Consider the following 18523-nt stretch of genomic DNA (forward strand, 5'->3'; position numbering starts at 1 on the left):
CCTCCCTGCTCAATGGCCCTAAGTGCCGATCGAGTATAGGAAAAAAATTGCAGCACTCCACCGGCAAGTGGTAGCGTCTTTATAAGAGCGAAAAATTCTCGAGAGGGTCATTAAACAATGTACAGTTCATCAATCAGCCTTACAAGTAATATATATATATTCATTTGAAAGTATGAATCTTGAATCATACGCTACTTACATTTATTTCATTTTATATTAAAAAAAGGGATTTGTAAAGCTGGAACAAGTGACCATTTTTTTTTACTCAACACAATATATGTACATTTATTATGTTTTATGGTATACAAAATTGAACATTTATTGTGTAACATGCAAATTATCATTCTTTTGTGTTCGGCGAGGGAGGGGTTAATTTGCTTGCTAAACACTTGTAATAAAAAATACAGTTATATGTATCTTATTCACGCTTAAAATATAATATAAGAGAGCATATAAAAACAGAAACAATAAAATGCACTTATCCTTTACATTTATCACACTTCACAAGAAAAGCATTTATCAGATTGAGCTGTATTTTGTATTAAAAAAGAAAATTATGATAGTTATCTACAAAAAACCTTTTTTTGAGTGAAGGAGAACATGGTCCCATGGAAATGTCTGGTTTTTAGTAAGTAGACACGTGTAACTGACATGTTCAGCCATCAATTCACTGACCAATTCTTTAATAAATACCGAGGTTTTCCGATTTCTGTACAGACCCCTTGTCCACTCCACTGATTAAAGGTAAGGGAATTATTTTAGGTTTTATTCCGAGTATAAGGTAAAAAGATGTAAATTACTAGTATATCTTTGTTAATAACCAAACTTTGTTTAATGCTGCTTTTGTTGTGAACATTACTATTTCTTAACAATATTTACATTCAACGAAGTATCTGGCATCTTTCAACTTGTAGTATACCTTATATTATATGTGCTTCAAACTGCATGTTCTCTAAAAAATTGAGCTTTAAATGAGAAATGGTAAGCTGACCTTACCAGGGCATTAATGACTTAATGACAATATTAGGAACAACATAATTATTAAATTATATAATAAACCTGCAGTTTTTAAATCCTGAAATATGCAGGCACAAAATTAAGAATACCTTTGAATGGTGTGTCTTCGGAATTTTTCAACTGCAATGTCGGGGTTAGACAAGGTGAAACTCTTTCACCTTTTTTATTTTCATTGTATATCAATGACTTAGAAAATTATCTTACAGAAAGGAATGTTAACGGCATAGAGAATTTTTCTAAAGAGACTGAGGATGACCTTACCATTTTAATCAAACTGTTTATATTATTTTATACCGATGAGACGGTTATTTTGTCTGAAACCGCAAATGATTTACAGCATGCATTAAAAGATTTTTCTGTATATTGCAAAACATGTAAATTCCACGTTAATGTTAATAAAACAAAAATTTTCATTTTTTTAACATACATTTTATACCAAGTTTAAAAAATTAATTTAGAAATGTCTTTTCAAAAGGCAATGTAACAAGAAAAATTTTAAATAACTATCAACGCCTTTGATAAAAAGTTTTATTAGATGGACAGATGGAACTTTTAATATTGAAATATAAAAAAAAATGAAAGAGTGTGTAATTTATGTAATAATAATCAGATAAGAGACAATTTCATTACTTACTGGAATGTAATGCATTATTTGTGATATATTAACAAGAATTTTTACAAAGTTTGAATGTGATAAATACTTAACTATTTTACCAAGAAAATTAATTTAAAAATATCTTTTCAAAATTCGGAATAAGAAATCAACGTCTTCCAAAAGAGATGGGTAGATGGAATGATATTGAAAAAAAATGAAAGAGTGTGTAATTTATGTAATAATAATCAGATAGGAGACGATTTCATTACTTACTGGAATGTAATGTATTTGGTATTCGAAAAGATTTTTTGTTGCAGAAATACTATGTACATCCAAATATAAAATTCTGTAATTTAATGACAAGTGCTGATCCAGTATTCTTACGAAAAGTCTGTATTTTTATCACCAAAATTTTTGAAACTGTCTGTGCTCCTCTCCTGTAATTTCTGCTCGTCCATAATTATTATAAATATGTATATATGTTCCTCTTGCATACATATGGTTTTTGAGAGAATAAATGAATGAGCTTCGTCTCTTACCAATGCCTTATATGCCGGTATATGATTTAGTTATGTATTCTTAAAAACAGTAGAAAATATATTTCCTTACTCAGCCCAGCACCATTAAGAGATAAAAAATTATATACATTTATGAAATAAGGATGTAAGGAAAAAGATTGCATTTTTGTATAAATTTTGTGTTAGATTCCGTAATTCCTGCGTTTAATTTTCATAGTCTTCTTATTCATCTGTTCATATTAGATTGATTGTAAATTGTTTGTCCTCCAGTTAGAGAATTCTTCACCTAAATGGAGACGTCAACAGATGCATATATCAGTAAATCGAGAAGAAACAGTGTATGTTTAATTTGAAATTTTTCTTGACATTTCGCGGAGGATTCTTGATTTCTAGGATCTATTCAAAACTTGGAAACAATAAAAAAAATGAACAACCTCGTAAAAATTAGTAGTATATTAGTTTCATAGTATGCAAAATATTAGGATTCATATCAGAGGTATAATTGACAAAAAAATAAATACATTTAATTTCTGTTAATTTTTGATAATCTTGATTGATATGCAGAACTCTCGTGATGTATAATTGCAAAAATCTTATGATTTATTGGCAAAATCTTGTAACTCACATTTTGCATACCTACATATCTTTTTTTGATATAAAAATCAACTTTTCTGATTCAATCACAAGATCTTCATGTATTAATCACAATCTGAATCATAAGTTTAAAATGAAAAACAAACGCTTTCAAAACCTGTATCATATCAAATGTTTGCAACACAATCCAATGATAACTGTATATAAACCATTTGAATAGGAAAAAAAAATCAAATGTTTACGTTTATGTTTATATCAAGTTTACGAATATGAACAATTTTTCAAAATTGTTTGACATTTCCTATGCCAATATATACTGTATCTATATTAGTACTTTGAAAAAAAGAGAGACAAATACTCCGGCACTTATTAGGAGAATATGCTGAAATCAATTGTGCCTTCATTATAAATTCGTATTCATCGTAAAGTTAGGATATTTGAAGCCATAAGTACATACATTTTTTCTTAAATATACAATTTGTTTTGATTTGTGAACAATTTATGCCATTCTATATAAGGTCAAGATAGGACAAGACTCCTTTTTGGCCCCTGCTTTGTGGTGTCTTTGGGGCGATGCAATAGTTCAAGATTACAAACCCTTTGCTATTCCTCTTACAAAATGAGAACTGATTCTTACCTATGGGGTACACAAAGGTCACAAGAAGGTCAAGAAATATGACAATTTTCGATTTTCTCTCTCTCTCTTTTATGGAAATTTTGTTACAAAAAAATACAAAGCACACAGATTTGCCTATCTATAAATTTTATATATTAGATACACTTGTACCAGATGCTTCATTGTCTTGTGTTTATAATGTCAGATAAACAAGACTGTGCTCAATGCTTCCCAAAGTGAAAAGTATTTCATATTTTGACAAACTGGAATCAGATTTGAGAAAAAAACATGGAAAATTTCCCATTTTGGAGCGTTTGTGACTTTTCTGTACTTTTTGAATCAAAATTATTGTTGGTTTTAAAATAAGCAACATGTCATGATCTTAACTTCAAACTATCACGTATAACTGTGTTTTAATTTTTATAGCAAATAAGGGCCATATTTAGCTGTTACCTGACTTTGTCCTTTATTTTTTTTTCAGTTAGACCATGAAGACCTTTGCCGTTTTTTCTGCTCTCCTGGTAGCGGTATCCGCCACCTATTATGGTGGTGGAATAGGAGGCGGCATCGGTGTGCCATACGGGGGTGGTGGATATGGTAGTATTGGTGGAGGATACGGTGGATATGGCGGACTAGGTGGTGGATATGGCGGACTGGGAGGAGGATTTGGTGGGCCTGGTGGATACGGTGGTTATGGTGGATTAGGAGGTGGATATGGTGGATTAGGAGGCGGATATGGTGGATTAGGAGGTGGATATGGTGGATTAGGAGGCGGATATGGTGGATTAGGAGGCGGATATGGAGGACTAGGAGGTGGATATGGTGGATATGGAGGATATGGTGGATATGGAGGATACGGTGGTAGAGGATTTATTGGCGGTGGAAGGAGCGGATTCATCGGGGGCGGTGCTGGAATCATTGGTGGAGGAAGAGGAGGTATTCTTTAAGCTTTGGTATTTTATATATGTAGTGACGTTTTTGATTATAAATTTTAGCATTGTTTAGACTGCTGTAAAACCTCAATGCCCTGTTTAGTGTATAATTTGATTTTTAACTCAGTTATTAAAGTTTTCAAATCCGTAGGAGAATTAAACTGAAACAATTTTTATTATAAATCTTTATTTCTTAGGTTTCATCGGAGGCAGCTATGGAAAGCCACGTAAGTAATATGGCTCTCTTGAAACAGGAAAGAAAATTGAGCAATAAATTAGTTTTATAAATATACAGTTCATTTCAAAACGTTTAATAGCATATGATTCTTGAAATATAAGTTTTAAATTATTCAATATTATAATATTCTTTTTACAAAATACAATAGTATTGTTTTTTCCTTGTAGAATATTAATCTCACAGATCCAAGAAATTAAGAAGCCAGAACAACTTAGATTATTTATTATATATATTTAATAAATAAAGTGTTTGCAAATTTATACATGTATTTTTTTTATTTAATGACAAAAATAAAATATTACTTTAGGAATGTTTTTTTAAGTGGTGTTGTGTGTCACGTAGACATTATTGGTGTGTGATTCACACACCAATAATTCACACTAAACTGAAAAACATTCCTTATACATGTATATTTAAATTTTCCATGTCTTAAAGTATCAAAAATATGCTCAATATTTGAATTTCTTGATGCCCTATTTTGTTGCATTTTTCTAACGTGCCTGCAGCGCACGTTTCTCCGTGTCTATTTCTATGCGTGAGTATACACAAAAATGGTATTCAAATCAATTTCACTGCTGGCTCACTAGGAAAACACAGAAAATGTAAATATAAAGATGTAAAGTTATGTAGAAATTTGAATATACATATGTGCACGATTAAATCATTTTTTGTGAGTGCATGACATCAGATCCCACATCCCAACACAAGACGACGTACGAATAGGTAGCAATTGTCCACTTTCCAAGCCAAGACTTTGTAAAACCTCAATGCCCTGTTTAGTGTATAATTTGATTTTTAACTCAGTTTTAACTAAAGTATTTTATACATATGTATATTCAAATTTCTACATAACTTTACATCTTTATGATATTCAATTCCTATACAGCTGAAATTGATTTGAATACCATTTGTGTATACTCACGCGTAGAAATATACACTGAGAAACGTGCGGCAGACGTGGCAGAAAAATGCAAAAATGTGCATCAAGAAATTCAAATACCGTATATTTTTCATACTTTGTCAGGTCCTCTTGCGTCGGCACACGCCGGATGGAAACTGTATCTTACACATTTTTGTTGGCTTGTCAATCAACTGCGACCTTCGTCGTCCTACATATACTTTGAAAACAATGTCACGGGTCTGCATGTTTAATGAATAGAGCGGTGTCTTTATGCCATTCAAACATGAGAATATTTTGTTGAGATATTAAAATATTCCATAAAAGTTAATTATCGGTAATACTTAATAACAGTCGATTTTATCTTGCCAAGTCAAAGATTGGAAAAAACTAAAAAAAATTTAAACACATTTACATGCATCAACGTATATTCCCTTTAAAAACATGTACATGACTCTCATTAAAGAGAGATCAATCTTTTTTCCTAGGTGTGGGGTGGAGGGTCCAAGGTCTTTTTTTGTTTCTTCTGCATGCATAGTAAGTTTGTAACTCTAAAGTTCTATAAAGTCAATGGAAGATGACTTACAACATGAATCTGGAATTATTAAAATTGAACTTTTGGATTGAACCTTGAACATATACTCGAGTAATACATTTAAGTGAAACAAGTTAATGATTTTTAAAATTGATCATATCCAATATAAACTAACCAGAGTGAATTTTGCATTTTTAAATCTTTATTTCAAATAATGGAACACATTATCTTGGGGAGAGGGGTTATATGCGATACATTTTTTTAAATATTCGATAGAAGCAACCAATTCTCGACTTGGAGGTATATGTTTTGGGGGTTTATTAAAGGACGTTGCACTATCTGATGTGTGGATATTAAATTTAAATATATTTCATGGAAAACAATACATTTATGATACAGCAGTAAAACGTTGCACATAATGAAACAGAACAGAAGCCAAACGTAACAAATACAGATGCCAATAGTCACACACACAGCAGCCATTATTGCGATGTTATGAGAAAACTTTATATTGCATTAAAATTTTTAATCTTGTGAAACATTAAAGACATGGGGAATCATAAATAATTCATACAGTATATACTCATATCACTTTTAACACAAATTATTATTTTTCTTTAGTGTTCCAACTATCTGATTGGCTCAAACTGGATCACATGATCAGGTATAAAAAAGTGTTACAGACTGGATGTTTCTATTAAATTTATAAACCTGCTGTTTCTAAAATTGAAAACGTTCTTCTGTGAAGCAACAATAGTGCTGAAGTCACAATAGTCTTTATAGACTGGATGTTTCTAAAAACAGATACTGCAGCTGGTCTTCATTATTGTGACGTCATAATGCAAATGACATAACAATTATATAAGGTACGTATTTAATCAAACTTTTAGACATTTCTTATTTATTGATAAAAAATAATAAAACAATTGTAGCCTTTTGATGTAAATCCTCGATATATAGTAGAGAAAGCATATTGACCTCGCACTTCGTGCTCCGAAACCAAGATTTTCTCGACCTCATCAAAAGGCACTTTAATTGTATAATATACCAGAGTTATAGGTATGAGAAAAAAAACTAGCTTCAGTGAACTTTTAAAATTACACTGGAGGACATAAAAAGAAAAATAAAATTTCTAAGATCAATATTACTAGTAAGCCAATTAATTATTCAATAAATATAGAATATCACACTGCTGTTTTGAACTCGGCCCTGGTATCAGCCCGAGCGGTTGGTATCGGTCCAAGCCCGTAGGGCGCGGGCCGAGACTACCCGAGGGCTGATACCAGGGACGAGATCAAAACAGTGGTGTGATGTTGTTTATATCATATACCTAAAACCAAAAAAGAATAAATATTTAGATATTCTTCGATCAAAAAGTTTATATGATATTTTGTCGTAACAAAATTAGAGTTATCTTTCTTTATTTCGATGTTCCTGGAGATGTTGCTTGACGGTGAATAATCATAAACATGATAAAGAGAAAGATTTGCCTGGTCTGGTCATTAAAAAGAATAGTCCTGGTGTGTTGAAACATTTCATTTCGAAGCACATTAGATAACAAAGACTTAAGGTAGGATTCTTCTCTGGTTTCTGACTAGATGAAACATAAAAAGTATATTTGCTTATATGTCTTATATATTGAGGTGTAACGAATTTAAAAGACCATATTATCAATTGTACAACTTTAGAAATGGTAAACTGCGTTTGAAAAGTAGCAGGGACTATATTTTTAATGTTGTATGAAAATATTTTGCCTCTCAAAATTATAATAGAACAATGAATTTAGTTATAATTTTTACACAATTAAAGATTAGGAGAAATTTTCAAATGTAAGTTAAATTCATAATGAGGGAGTAAACTTTCAAAATATATCAAATAAATATGATTTTTCAAACAAACTAGAACTTTAATAGCTTTTAAACGCTTCCTATCAAAGTGCAGATTTTAGCCAAAATTCCATAAAAAGCATTTTTTCTCTAGTAAACGAACAAAACTTTTTGTTTTTGTATCATTTTGTACATTTATAAGACTACTTTATTATATGTGAAAATAAGAAAAAGTTAAATATAGGAAGCATATGAAAATAACTAATATATCCTAAAAAATTAAGAAAAACTTTTAGCCAATATCCAGCTAAGTTAAATTATTCATGTAAATTTGGTAATATCATGCTATAGACCTAATATAGTAATATGTTTTTATGCAAAAAGAAGAATCATTAAACTTTTGAATTAGAAGTAGGTATCACATGATTGGCAACAGTTATTTTTTATTCTTAATGTCAAGGAAAAAGATAATGACCTTGACCTGACCTTGCCTCTAATAAAAGACGGTCAAATTTAATTTCACTGACACTATCACTTACTGATGTTGTCTTCTTGATTCTGTGAAAATTTCATTAGTCTTTAAATATTAGAAATATGAGAAGAATCCTACCTTAAAAGGTCCCAAACTTAAAAATACTCTACTTTCACTTTGGATCGAACCGGGGTTACAATTTCGTCAACGAATCGTTACAATCTAAGATGTATAGTAACTGCTTGTTTTGTTTACAATATATATTAAATTAAAAATGGCACATTACATGAATACTTTGTATTGTCTTACTGTCAAAGTAAATAAACCTCCATTTTTTTTTTTCAAAACATGATTTGTTGCTGTCCTAGAAGTAAACAAGAGTTACCTCTCTTACGTCACAAGTGCTATCATCTGGCGCACTTTTTAAAAACAATTTTCTCAAAATTCTAGTATAAATAAATAATTTTTAAAAATTCTGATTAAATTTTACAATATATAATTGTTTGTCTTTAATACTTAAATATGAATTTTACTCTTAATTCACATAAATTAAACAGATATAATGGGTTGAAAAATATAAGGAATTAAAGACAGAGAAATCTCAGCCCCGAGGGCGAGACAGCCCTAGTTCCAAGGAACTGTCTCACCTAGTCCAAAACACATCAGGGCTGATACACTACTACGCGCGCGCGCGCGCGCGCGCGCGCGCGCGCGCGCGCGCGCGCGCGCGCGCGCGCGCGCGCGCGCGCGCGCGCGCGCGCGCGCGCGCGCGCGCGCGCGCGCGCGCGCGCGCGCGCGCGCGCGCGCGCGCGCGCGCGCGCGCGCGCGCGCGCGCGCGCGCGCGCGCGCGCGCGCGCGCGCGCGCGCGCGCGCGCGCGCGCGCGCGCGCGCGCGCGCGCGCGCGCGCGCGCGCGCGCGCGCGCGCGCGCGCGCGCGCGCGCGCGCGCGCGCGCGCGCGCGCGCGCGCGCGCGCGCGCGCGCGCGCGCGCGCGCGCGCGCGCGCGCGCGCCGCGCGCGCGCGCGCGCGCGCGCGCGCGCGCGCGCGCGCGCGCGCGCGCGCGCGCGCGCGCGCGCGCGCGCGCGCGCGCGCGCGCGCGCGCGCGCGCGCGCGCGCGCGCGCGCGCGCGCGCGCGCGCGCGCGCGCGCGCGCGCGCGCGCGCGCGCGCGCGCGCGCGCGCGCGCGCGCGCGCGCGCGCGCGCGGCACATGTATATGATACTACAGGCACGTAGCATCGTTTTTGAAAGTGCCACGCAGAGAAAATTTTTTTTTACTTACCAGTTGACAAGCAAAAAAAAAAAAAAAAAAAAAGTTAAAATGTCCATTTCCAAATTCACGAAAATACATATTTGGTGGGGGGGGGGGGGGGGGGGGGCATTCCTGTACTTATAAAGATGCAAATGAATGATAACTGAAAGGTTACTAAAATATATATTGGAGAAATTTTATTCTGCTCATTTACATATTCGCCATATTGGAAAAAACATTATAAAGGATTATATCAAAAAATTGCCAATTTTTATATTCTAACTATTTCGGATAAAGTTCTTCCGCCGATCTTTTGTTTTTTCTTTATATCCTCTACCGGAAATAGCAATGATGTTGATGTCAAAGTGAAAGTTGCGACCGCCTTTTTGTTTTAAAAATTCGAAGCGAGAGTACATTGTTTTAATGAAGAAAAGAGAACTGAATTGGTGTTTTTATCAATTTTGGTGATTAAATGTAAGTGTTTATTGAATGATGACAGAGTTCTTCCGCCGATTAATAGGTGCAAACGAACGTCTATTTTTAGAAAATATTGCTGTTATAAAATTGTATGAAGAATAACTACCGCCTTTTAAATTTAAAAACGGCAATTTTTTGCATTCGCCTGACCTACTAATTATTGAAACATACGGTATCATTAATTGCCAACTGACGATAACGCTTAATTCTACCCATTTAGATATGTCGAGTGCTTAAAGAAATTCAAATAAAAAAAGTCTCGCATGTTTTCATATTAAAAAATTAAAGAAATGGTATAATTTGAGTTTTTGCAGTATCTTATGAATATTAATGAGAAGTAAATCACGTGGGAGCAACCTCATGAATAAACTGCTCGTCATTTCTCCATATGATATACTTAGTAGTGTATCGGCCCTCATACAGGCTGAATATTCAGTGGACATTCAGTTACCAATCCATTGATTGAATGGTGTAATTTCATCCTGTTGTTACATATTATGAATCATTTACATTTGTACAGGTAACATAAATTATATTGAAACTATTGAAAGGTATGTTATAATGTTGATGTTCACCAAAAAATAATAAAATTGTTATCTTGTCCTGATGCTGTTTCCATCATATCAACAAAACGTTTGATGTCTTTTTTGTCAACCGCCAACGCCATATTTTATAGGTGAGTGAATGGGTTACTTGACAGAATCATACTTCTTTCATAAATCCAGTAATACTTCATATTTTGTGCAAACTTTTCAATAAATGATTTAATGACCAATACATTCTTTTAAAGTATTTTTAACTATATGGTAAGTGCGAAAGCCTATAAATTAATTTTTTTCTGAATTTAGATTAAAAAAAATATGTTAATCTTTTGTTGATAAAAAATAAAAACCTGACTGATGCACAATCATAAATAAAAATTGCTACAAATTATGAACTTGTGGAAAAAATTTTGATTCAAATTGTATGCAGACTTTCTGTTTTTTTGTTTCTTGGAAAGGACCTTCTTGGAATTTTAATTTAATCTTTATCATGACAATGAACTTAAAAAATATGTTTCTATTAATGTTCTTTCGACCTCTGTCAAAATGACTGAGTATTTCAGACAGCCACCTTTCACCGGATTCAACACTTTTAAACAAATTGTTTAAAAATCAAGTACAAAACTGAATAATTATTGGATAAAAATTCCCATTTAACGCTTAATAATATTTGGAAAAATATAAGGAATTAAAGACGGTAGACCAATATAAACACACCCCAACCAATGTTATGATGGGAGTTTGTGACGTTTTGTTCCTAGAACTATAAAAGACACGAGAGTTTTGGTTGGAAGCATTCTTGTTACTTCACAGAATCGGATCACAGGTAAGTGCAATATATTATTTTAAACAATCAAGATTCGGAAAAAACATTTAAAAATCTTTCAATAGAGTTTATTCCTTTATTTTTCCGAATGATTAACTAATAATATTTAAAGATTTGTTTAAGCAAATTGGAAGGACTAAAATTTAGATTCAGTCATAGTTATATACTAGTAAAGGGCCGAAGGATCTTTCCAGAATTATCCTTGAATCTAAATTTAAGATATGCATGTCATTGTTCATCGTTAATAAAAAGATTATCAAGTTCAAACACTGTGAATAAATTACATATGAATCGCTTTACTCGAGGATTTTTATATACTTTTTTTAAGGTCTTAAATACCGTTCCCTTCTTTAAAAAGTATATTTTTAAACATCTTTTTTTAAATTTTCCTCTGACCTCTGACACCAGAGAAACGAAAAGTGGTTAGCTCAAAACCTTTAAATGTCTTTTGTCGTTTGCTAGTCTCAACAAAACCTTAACAAATGGGGGTTGATGCTAAAAAAAAAATTAACTAAAAAAATAAGTGTTCGTCATACATGTACCAAAACTTGGCACATGTAGTATCGTTTTCCCCCTTTTCACTTGTACTTCTATGTGATGATTTTAGGACGGATTTTTTTTATCAATAAAAAAAACAAACAACAAATATTGGATTATGGAAAAAGTCAGTAAGCAATTAACATATTATATTTTTTTTATAAATATGATAGGCAAAATTAACACATTTGAAGTTGCGTGTGACAACTTCAAAATTACGTCCAAAATTCTTTTGTTCTAGCAAAATAGCTTTTAGATAATTAGAATATTGAGCTGATATTCAATATTCGAATTGGGATTGAAATTTGACATTTAATGTAAAATTCTAAATTATCAAACGGTTCTGGTTTGAAATCCAAAATTTGTTTTCGAAAATTTGAATTTCAAATATGTATGATAATATCGAAATATATCTACATGCATTTGATATCATTTCAAAATATAGTTCTAGCTAATATTATAAAATGAAATTTAATTTCGTTATTATATAATATGCGTTTTCTTTCTTGTAAAATGTTTTTATGTAGGAGCGTAATTTTTGGAAAAGCCGAAAAGTAAATTCCACAAAGAATATCTAAGAACGCATTTTAAATAGATATAGATAAAAAGATATGTTTCAGTCCATGGTCATTAAATTATAACTTTTATAATAATAACTTTCCGATAATTGTCTTTGTTAAAGAGAATCTCAAATATAATTATAAAGATTTCTTTCCACTCTGTTGCGTAGTAGACAAAAATTCTAATACTTCCCGGGCCACTTTATCGAAAGCTTTCTGGAGATCGATAAATGTATCAAATGTAGAATCTATGTTTTGTATCACATTATTCAAAGTAATGATGTGATATTCACAACTTCTGTTTTTTTTTCTAAATCCATTTTGTTCATCAACAAGTATTTGATTATCTTCTAAGCAGTTTGACAGCCTGTTATTTAGAACGGAACTAAATACTCTAGACACAACATGCAGTAGACCTATTCCTCTGTAGTTCATGGGAATTCTCAGATCAGAATTTTAATCTTTTAATATTGGAAAAATTATAGCCTTTTTCCAAGTTGTTGGGACGATGTTACTTTGGAAAATACTTACTAATAGTCTGTGCAGGGCATTTACTACCGATTCATATTTCAGTATTTTTAAGGAAATACATCAACCCCACATGATTTTCAATTTTTAGCTTTATAAACAACTTTTCCAATCTCTTCAATTTTTAAAGGATTATTCAACACACTATTTGAGGGATGTGATGAATCAGATATTGCTATTTCTATCAGTCTTTCTTGTTCCATGTCTGAGGATTTAAAATTTGTATCAAATGAATTGTTTTCTTTCGAATTATACAGTTGAGTAAATTCACTTTTACACTTTTCTTTTATTGTTGCTACGTCAGAGATCACTGCACCATCTTCTCCGTAACATCCACCTGGAAATGTCGAATGTTTTCCTTTTGGTCCTTAATGTTTGATTTTGTCCCAAAATTGACGAGAATTACTTGCAGACATACTTTCTATGTTTAACGCTAAGTTTCTTTTGTATTAGCGTTCATAAAACCATATTCTTTTTTGAAGATCGTTGTGATTTTTGTACTTTTCTCTCAAAATATTTTTTTGATTCCTTGAAATATTTTTGACTTGAATGTATTCTCTCTCATTTTATCGCATTATTTTCCACAATAACGTCAAATCGTCGTTCTATATTTATTTCAAATCAGACCTGAGAAATTCTAATTAACATGTAACAGAGACAACTTTTGTACCTCTGCTGGGGATTGGGCCCGGGACCTCTGGCTTTCCAGTCCAGTGTTTTACCAATTGAGCTAAAGGGTTAACCCACTAGCCCAAGCTAGTAGGATGCCGTGTATCTTACACTACTACATTGTCCTCCTCCAGAGAATGAGATGTCCTCATCTCATTTGGAGTGCCGACACCTGTGGGGCGAAGTTCTAGGGGCAATCATTCTCATCCGCCAGAGAACACACAGGTCCAACGTGGGCGCCAGAATGTAACAGACTTGTGACTTGTGATGGTGTCAGATGTTATAAGAACAACAAGGCTGTTGGTTCGAGTTTTGACAAGACGAATCTCTTTATTACGATAGATGTAAAAGATCAAAACCCTATAATGAAATAACAAATTATAAATATTTAGCATAAAAACTATAAAGCTATCAATCAATATACATGTACAATCAATATATTATATAGCTTTATCAGAATCAAGGAGATAATCCAATTATATGAAAATTACACAATAAAATCTCCTACTGCTTTATCAATGAATATTTATAATAAAAACTTTACAATAATTATCACTCCAATGTATATGAACATTATCAATTATTGTTTTTCATAAAAAAAAAACAATGAACATGCATACCATTCAATGGGAATGGGTCATATTCAACAGCATATAAGCTGCATAAACAAGGCAGCTAGCAATAGGATAATATCTCAATATCTACAAATCAACAATAAACAACATTGTAGATATTTACACGAATCATAAAATAAAGTTTACTTTTTAAAAATATGAAAAAGTGAGACAGCAATGTATTTACTATTTACACATAACTCTATATCTAAGGTCTCACTCTCACTATACTTTACTCCACAAAACAACCAAACAAGAATTGACCAAAAACACAAAGAAAACTTGGAGGGAAAAACAAAAACTAATCGAAAAGCATAAGGCAACACTAAAAAAACCAATGAAACTAAAAGATACAAAATAACTATGGCCAGAATATAATTAGGACCCTAAGGCTAACTCTGGACCTCTCTGGAAAAGAATAATTCAAAAATCAATACACTTAACAACAGGTTAAATGAATAATTATATAATTCAGCTGTAGAAGTGTGCTGCAAATAAAAACATACATAATTTAATAAATGAGTAGATGAACATGCAATTTGCATTGCTATACACATGTGCATAATATATAAAAACATGAGTCTGTCACATTTATGATTTATACTTTTCGAAATATCGAATTATATACAACGTGCAATTATGGTAGTTGCCGCACCTAAAGAACGTCATATGACGGATACGCGCCGTCAAACATTGAATCTTTCCCCTTTGTTTCATTATAAAATATTTGAGATTCACATACACGTTCACATATTTCACTTTCTTTAAGAAATCTTTATACTCGTCGTATACTCACTCCTTTCATAATTAGGTCTTTTGTCAAAATTCTTTGAAAAATTCCATAACTTAAAGTTTTACATATCATTCTAGCCGTGACATCTGTTTTTTAAACAACGTTAGATACCACTGAACGATTCCACCCCATCTCCCAGTTTTCCTTCTTCATGTCGTCTGCTGATCATTCAATGATTCATCACCCCCCTCCCCCACCCCGAAAAAAAAAAATCGCTGAAAACATCTATAAACAAGTCTTTTTTTTTTTTTTTTTTTTTTATACATAATTCCCTCTGTAAGATTGATTAATGATCGTAAGTCTCTCTACTGGCGAATTCCGTATTTTTGAAGCAAAATGTATAACAGCTCGTTGCGGCGTTACAGTGTACTTTCCATTTCGAACGTTTTTTTTTTCCGTTAAATACATCAGAGTTAAACAAAATGTTTATGATTAAAAATAGCCATGACATCATTTAATTTGAGCTAAAATGCGAGACTATGAAATGACGTATATTTTATCTTAAAACATATTGAGCGATTAGGCGCTTTTTAAATATGTATTTTAATTTTTTTTGTCTCTTTTCTTTCTGAAAATACATTGAATTTTAAAACGTGACGTTTAGTTGTTACGCGGCAACACCCTGTATGTTTTATGTTTACAGCATCTATAAAATAAATTCAACTTAACAGTTTTAAATGAAAATTTCAGTGTATACTAGATTTATATACGAGTACATGTATGTGCATCTTTTGATATATTATATTTGATAATATGAAAAATTTGGAAACTATGACATTACTTTTGGGTGAACCCTCGTATGAAGCAGAATTTTTTTCAAAATCTTTTACGTATAAGAAGAAAACGCATGCCGTGACCTTCGATTCATCATCATCATGATACATCGACGACGTGTTGCCAATGAACAATAAGTATTTCCATTCTTAGTCGGCATGATATATCCTGTTGAGGTTGAAATAAACCTAACAACAAAGCTCTATATAATGAACGTGATGACTTTACCAATAGTCAACTTCCCTTACATATGCAGCAATATACATTTACCAACTGCATACGGAGTTTATAATTCTCAGTTGATTCGATACGGCCGAGCATGTCCTACGTGTGAACAATTTCTAAAACGAGGTAAGCTATTGGGACATATGTTGACGAAGCAAGAATATCAGCAGTCTTGGTTAAAATAATCATTTAAAACCAAGTTCGATGGTCGATACGATGACCTTGTAAGCAAATAAAATTCATCATTAAGTCAAATGTTGACTGACTTTTTTATACTGAATGTTAGGCCATTATATACAAACTGGGGTGTCCAAAATGCCACAAATACTGACCAATTAATTAGAAAAAACTTTCTCAATACCACTTGACATTTCGGTTCAGTGTTACCATTTGTCAGTATGTGCTTTTTCTAAACTACCTAGAAACTTCAAACGGTAACATTAACGCAATCATTAGAAGGGAGTCGGCTTTCGTTTTATTGAGTGATTGTATGTTATTTTAATTTCATTCCCATGTCCTATTCGAGAACTTTTCACTTATGTAGAAACGTCACCTTATACCGGTGAAGGCTTCAAATTTTGACCTTTACTTGGCACTGCGGGCTGTTGAGCAGTAAGGGTCCTTATAGTTTGAAGAAATTGTCTCAGAAAAATAGATAATAAATGGTTCAAGTTCTTAATTTCTCAAGTGAAAGAAAATGCATTTAAATTTTAAGATGCATGTAAACTAATACACGGTTTAAGACTTCCGGTCACAGTATTTCATTTTTGTTTGCAGCGTATTGTGAGACCTATGTCATCAATGTAGAAAGAAACTGTTCCTTTGCTAATCGGCCAGCATTCGGGATGAATTTTGAGGGTGTTTTTGGAAAAGATCTCTGAAATCGAGTTCCGTGCTCTAAGTGCCGAGTAGAGGTAAAATGTTTAGCTCTCCATTGGTCTTCGGCAATGTCTCTATTTAAATGAAAAAAAAATCGATTTGGTCGCTAGGTTACATGCACTCTATCGATGAAAGTTTAGTCAACGTCAACAGGATCAGTTTTCTAGAAATTCCAGGGGATCTGTTAAATCACCTGTCATGTATCGCTGTAGTTATTTTTATTTTTAATTATTTATTATTATTATTTTTTTTTACAAAAATCAATTAAGAAATAATGTATCATTTTAAACATCTATCGGGATATAAATACGGGTTTGTCACGAGATCATTTCATAAAGACCTTCGGCCCCCTGGCTGATATTCGTGTCTCGGGCTGATACATAATGTGATGTAGAAAAGGGTATGTATTATTCTCTATTAACATTTTCATAATTCATATTTGATATTTGCATGATTGTGACTTTTAATGCGTGAAGTGTTTATTTTGTCAAAAACATCGGCATATATGTAATCCATTGAATGCGTGTTGACTCTTTATGATGTTTCTGAGAAAGAACAAGGTACGGAATTGGCCAAAAATGCCGCGCTTCAAATCGGAAAAGTTAAATATCATAATTCAAATACCCAAGACTTTTCCAAATTCAATGATGGTTAATTCATATATATGACCGTAAAGGTAACTTAGTAATTCCACGTTGAATAGTACATCCTTTTATAACATATCGTCGAAATTTTACGAAACAATTAATGGGACTCATAATGGAAAATTGCGTCAATGTTATGCCTGTAGAATTTAGTTCGCATCTTACTATTTTCAATATACAACAAGGACAAAATCAGAAAATATGTAAATAGCGTAAACTTTGCGGTCATTTATTACTAATACCGTATTTTGTTCTTACATTGAACGTTTATGACGTTCGATGAACCTGTAGTTATACGGTTATAGATAAGCTTTGCTTTCAGTAGTTTTATATAATGGAAAACATTAATTTTTGCAGATTGCAAATTTTTACAGTTATTTACATGTTTTACGCTAATTTCGTTCGTTTTGATTGTTTAACGTCGAGAATTTTTCATTTTTATGTCGACGCAAATGATTGACAGAGGGCAAATTTATACCTACTCGGCATTAAGGACCATTGAGCAGTGAAATATATTTTCAAGCCAACACCCACTTCCACAACGGGCCTCGGTTTATACGGTCTCATCCGAAGAACCGATCACCACGTCGCGCAGTGTATTCGAACCTTCGACGTAAGATTCAGCTTTTTACGTCGCGAAGCTAGAATAGACGCGGTAACCACTGCGCATTGCCGGAGACTATTTCATTCGTAAAAATGAAAAATGAAATATTAAAAAAATCAGAGTTTTAGAAATATTAGAGATGGGGAAAAAGTTGGGGAAAGAAGCATCCCCTACTTACTGATCCTTTTGCCGTGCGTCACATCTATTTTAGTGAAGTATAGTACTTTGTAGTGAAATTAGTATAAAACACTAATCTATTAAATGACATTAAAACATTTAGGACCATATATAATCAAACGATGGGTAATACAAGTCTTGCAAACGAGGTCAATATGAAAACAGGTTATTAAAATTGCGAAAAAG

At 33.0% G+C, this 18523-nt stretch overlaps 1 protein-coding gene across 1 annotated transcript; it reads left to right on the plus strand.

Annotated features, from left to right (window-relative positions):
- The first annotated feature begins 3828 nt into the window (after nt 1–3828).
- LOC134240714 (ctenidin-1-like) lies at nt 3829–4685 on the plus strand. Its single transcript, XM_062722780.1, has 3 exons — nt 3829–4276; nt 4470–4499; nt 4678–4685. The coding sequence occupies exons 1-3, from the start codon at nt 3829–3831 to the stop codon at nt 4683–4685; spliced, it is 486 nt and encodes a 161-aa protein (XP_062578764.1).
- Nucleotides 4686–18523: the final 13838 nt, after the last annotated feature.

Source organism: Saccostrea cucullata, unplaced genomic scaffold (genome assembly GCF_032062105.1).
Source record: "Saccostrea cucullata isolate Sc308-1 unplaced genomic scaffold, CSIRO_AGI_Scuc_v1 ctg259, whole genome shotgun sequence".
In the NCBI taxonomy this organism is placed as follows: Eukaryota; Metazoa; Mollusca; class Bivalvia; order Ostreida; family Ostreidae; genus Saccostrea; species Saccostrea cuccullata.

Coding starts and splice junctions, on each gene's coding strand:
- LOC134240714 (XM_062722780.1), top strand. CDS start 3,829: ATGAAGACCTTTGCCGTTTTTTCTGCTCTCCTGGTAGCGGTATCCGCC. Junction 4,277..4,469: donor CATTGGTGGAGGAAGAGGAG/GTATTCTTTAAG, acceptor TTTATTTCTTAG/GTTTCATCGGAGGCAGCTAT.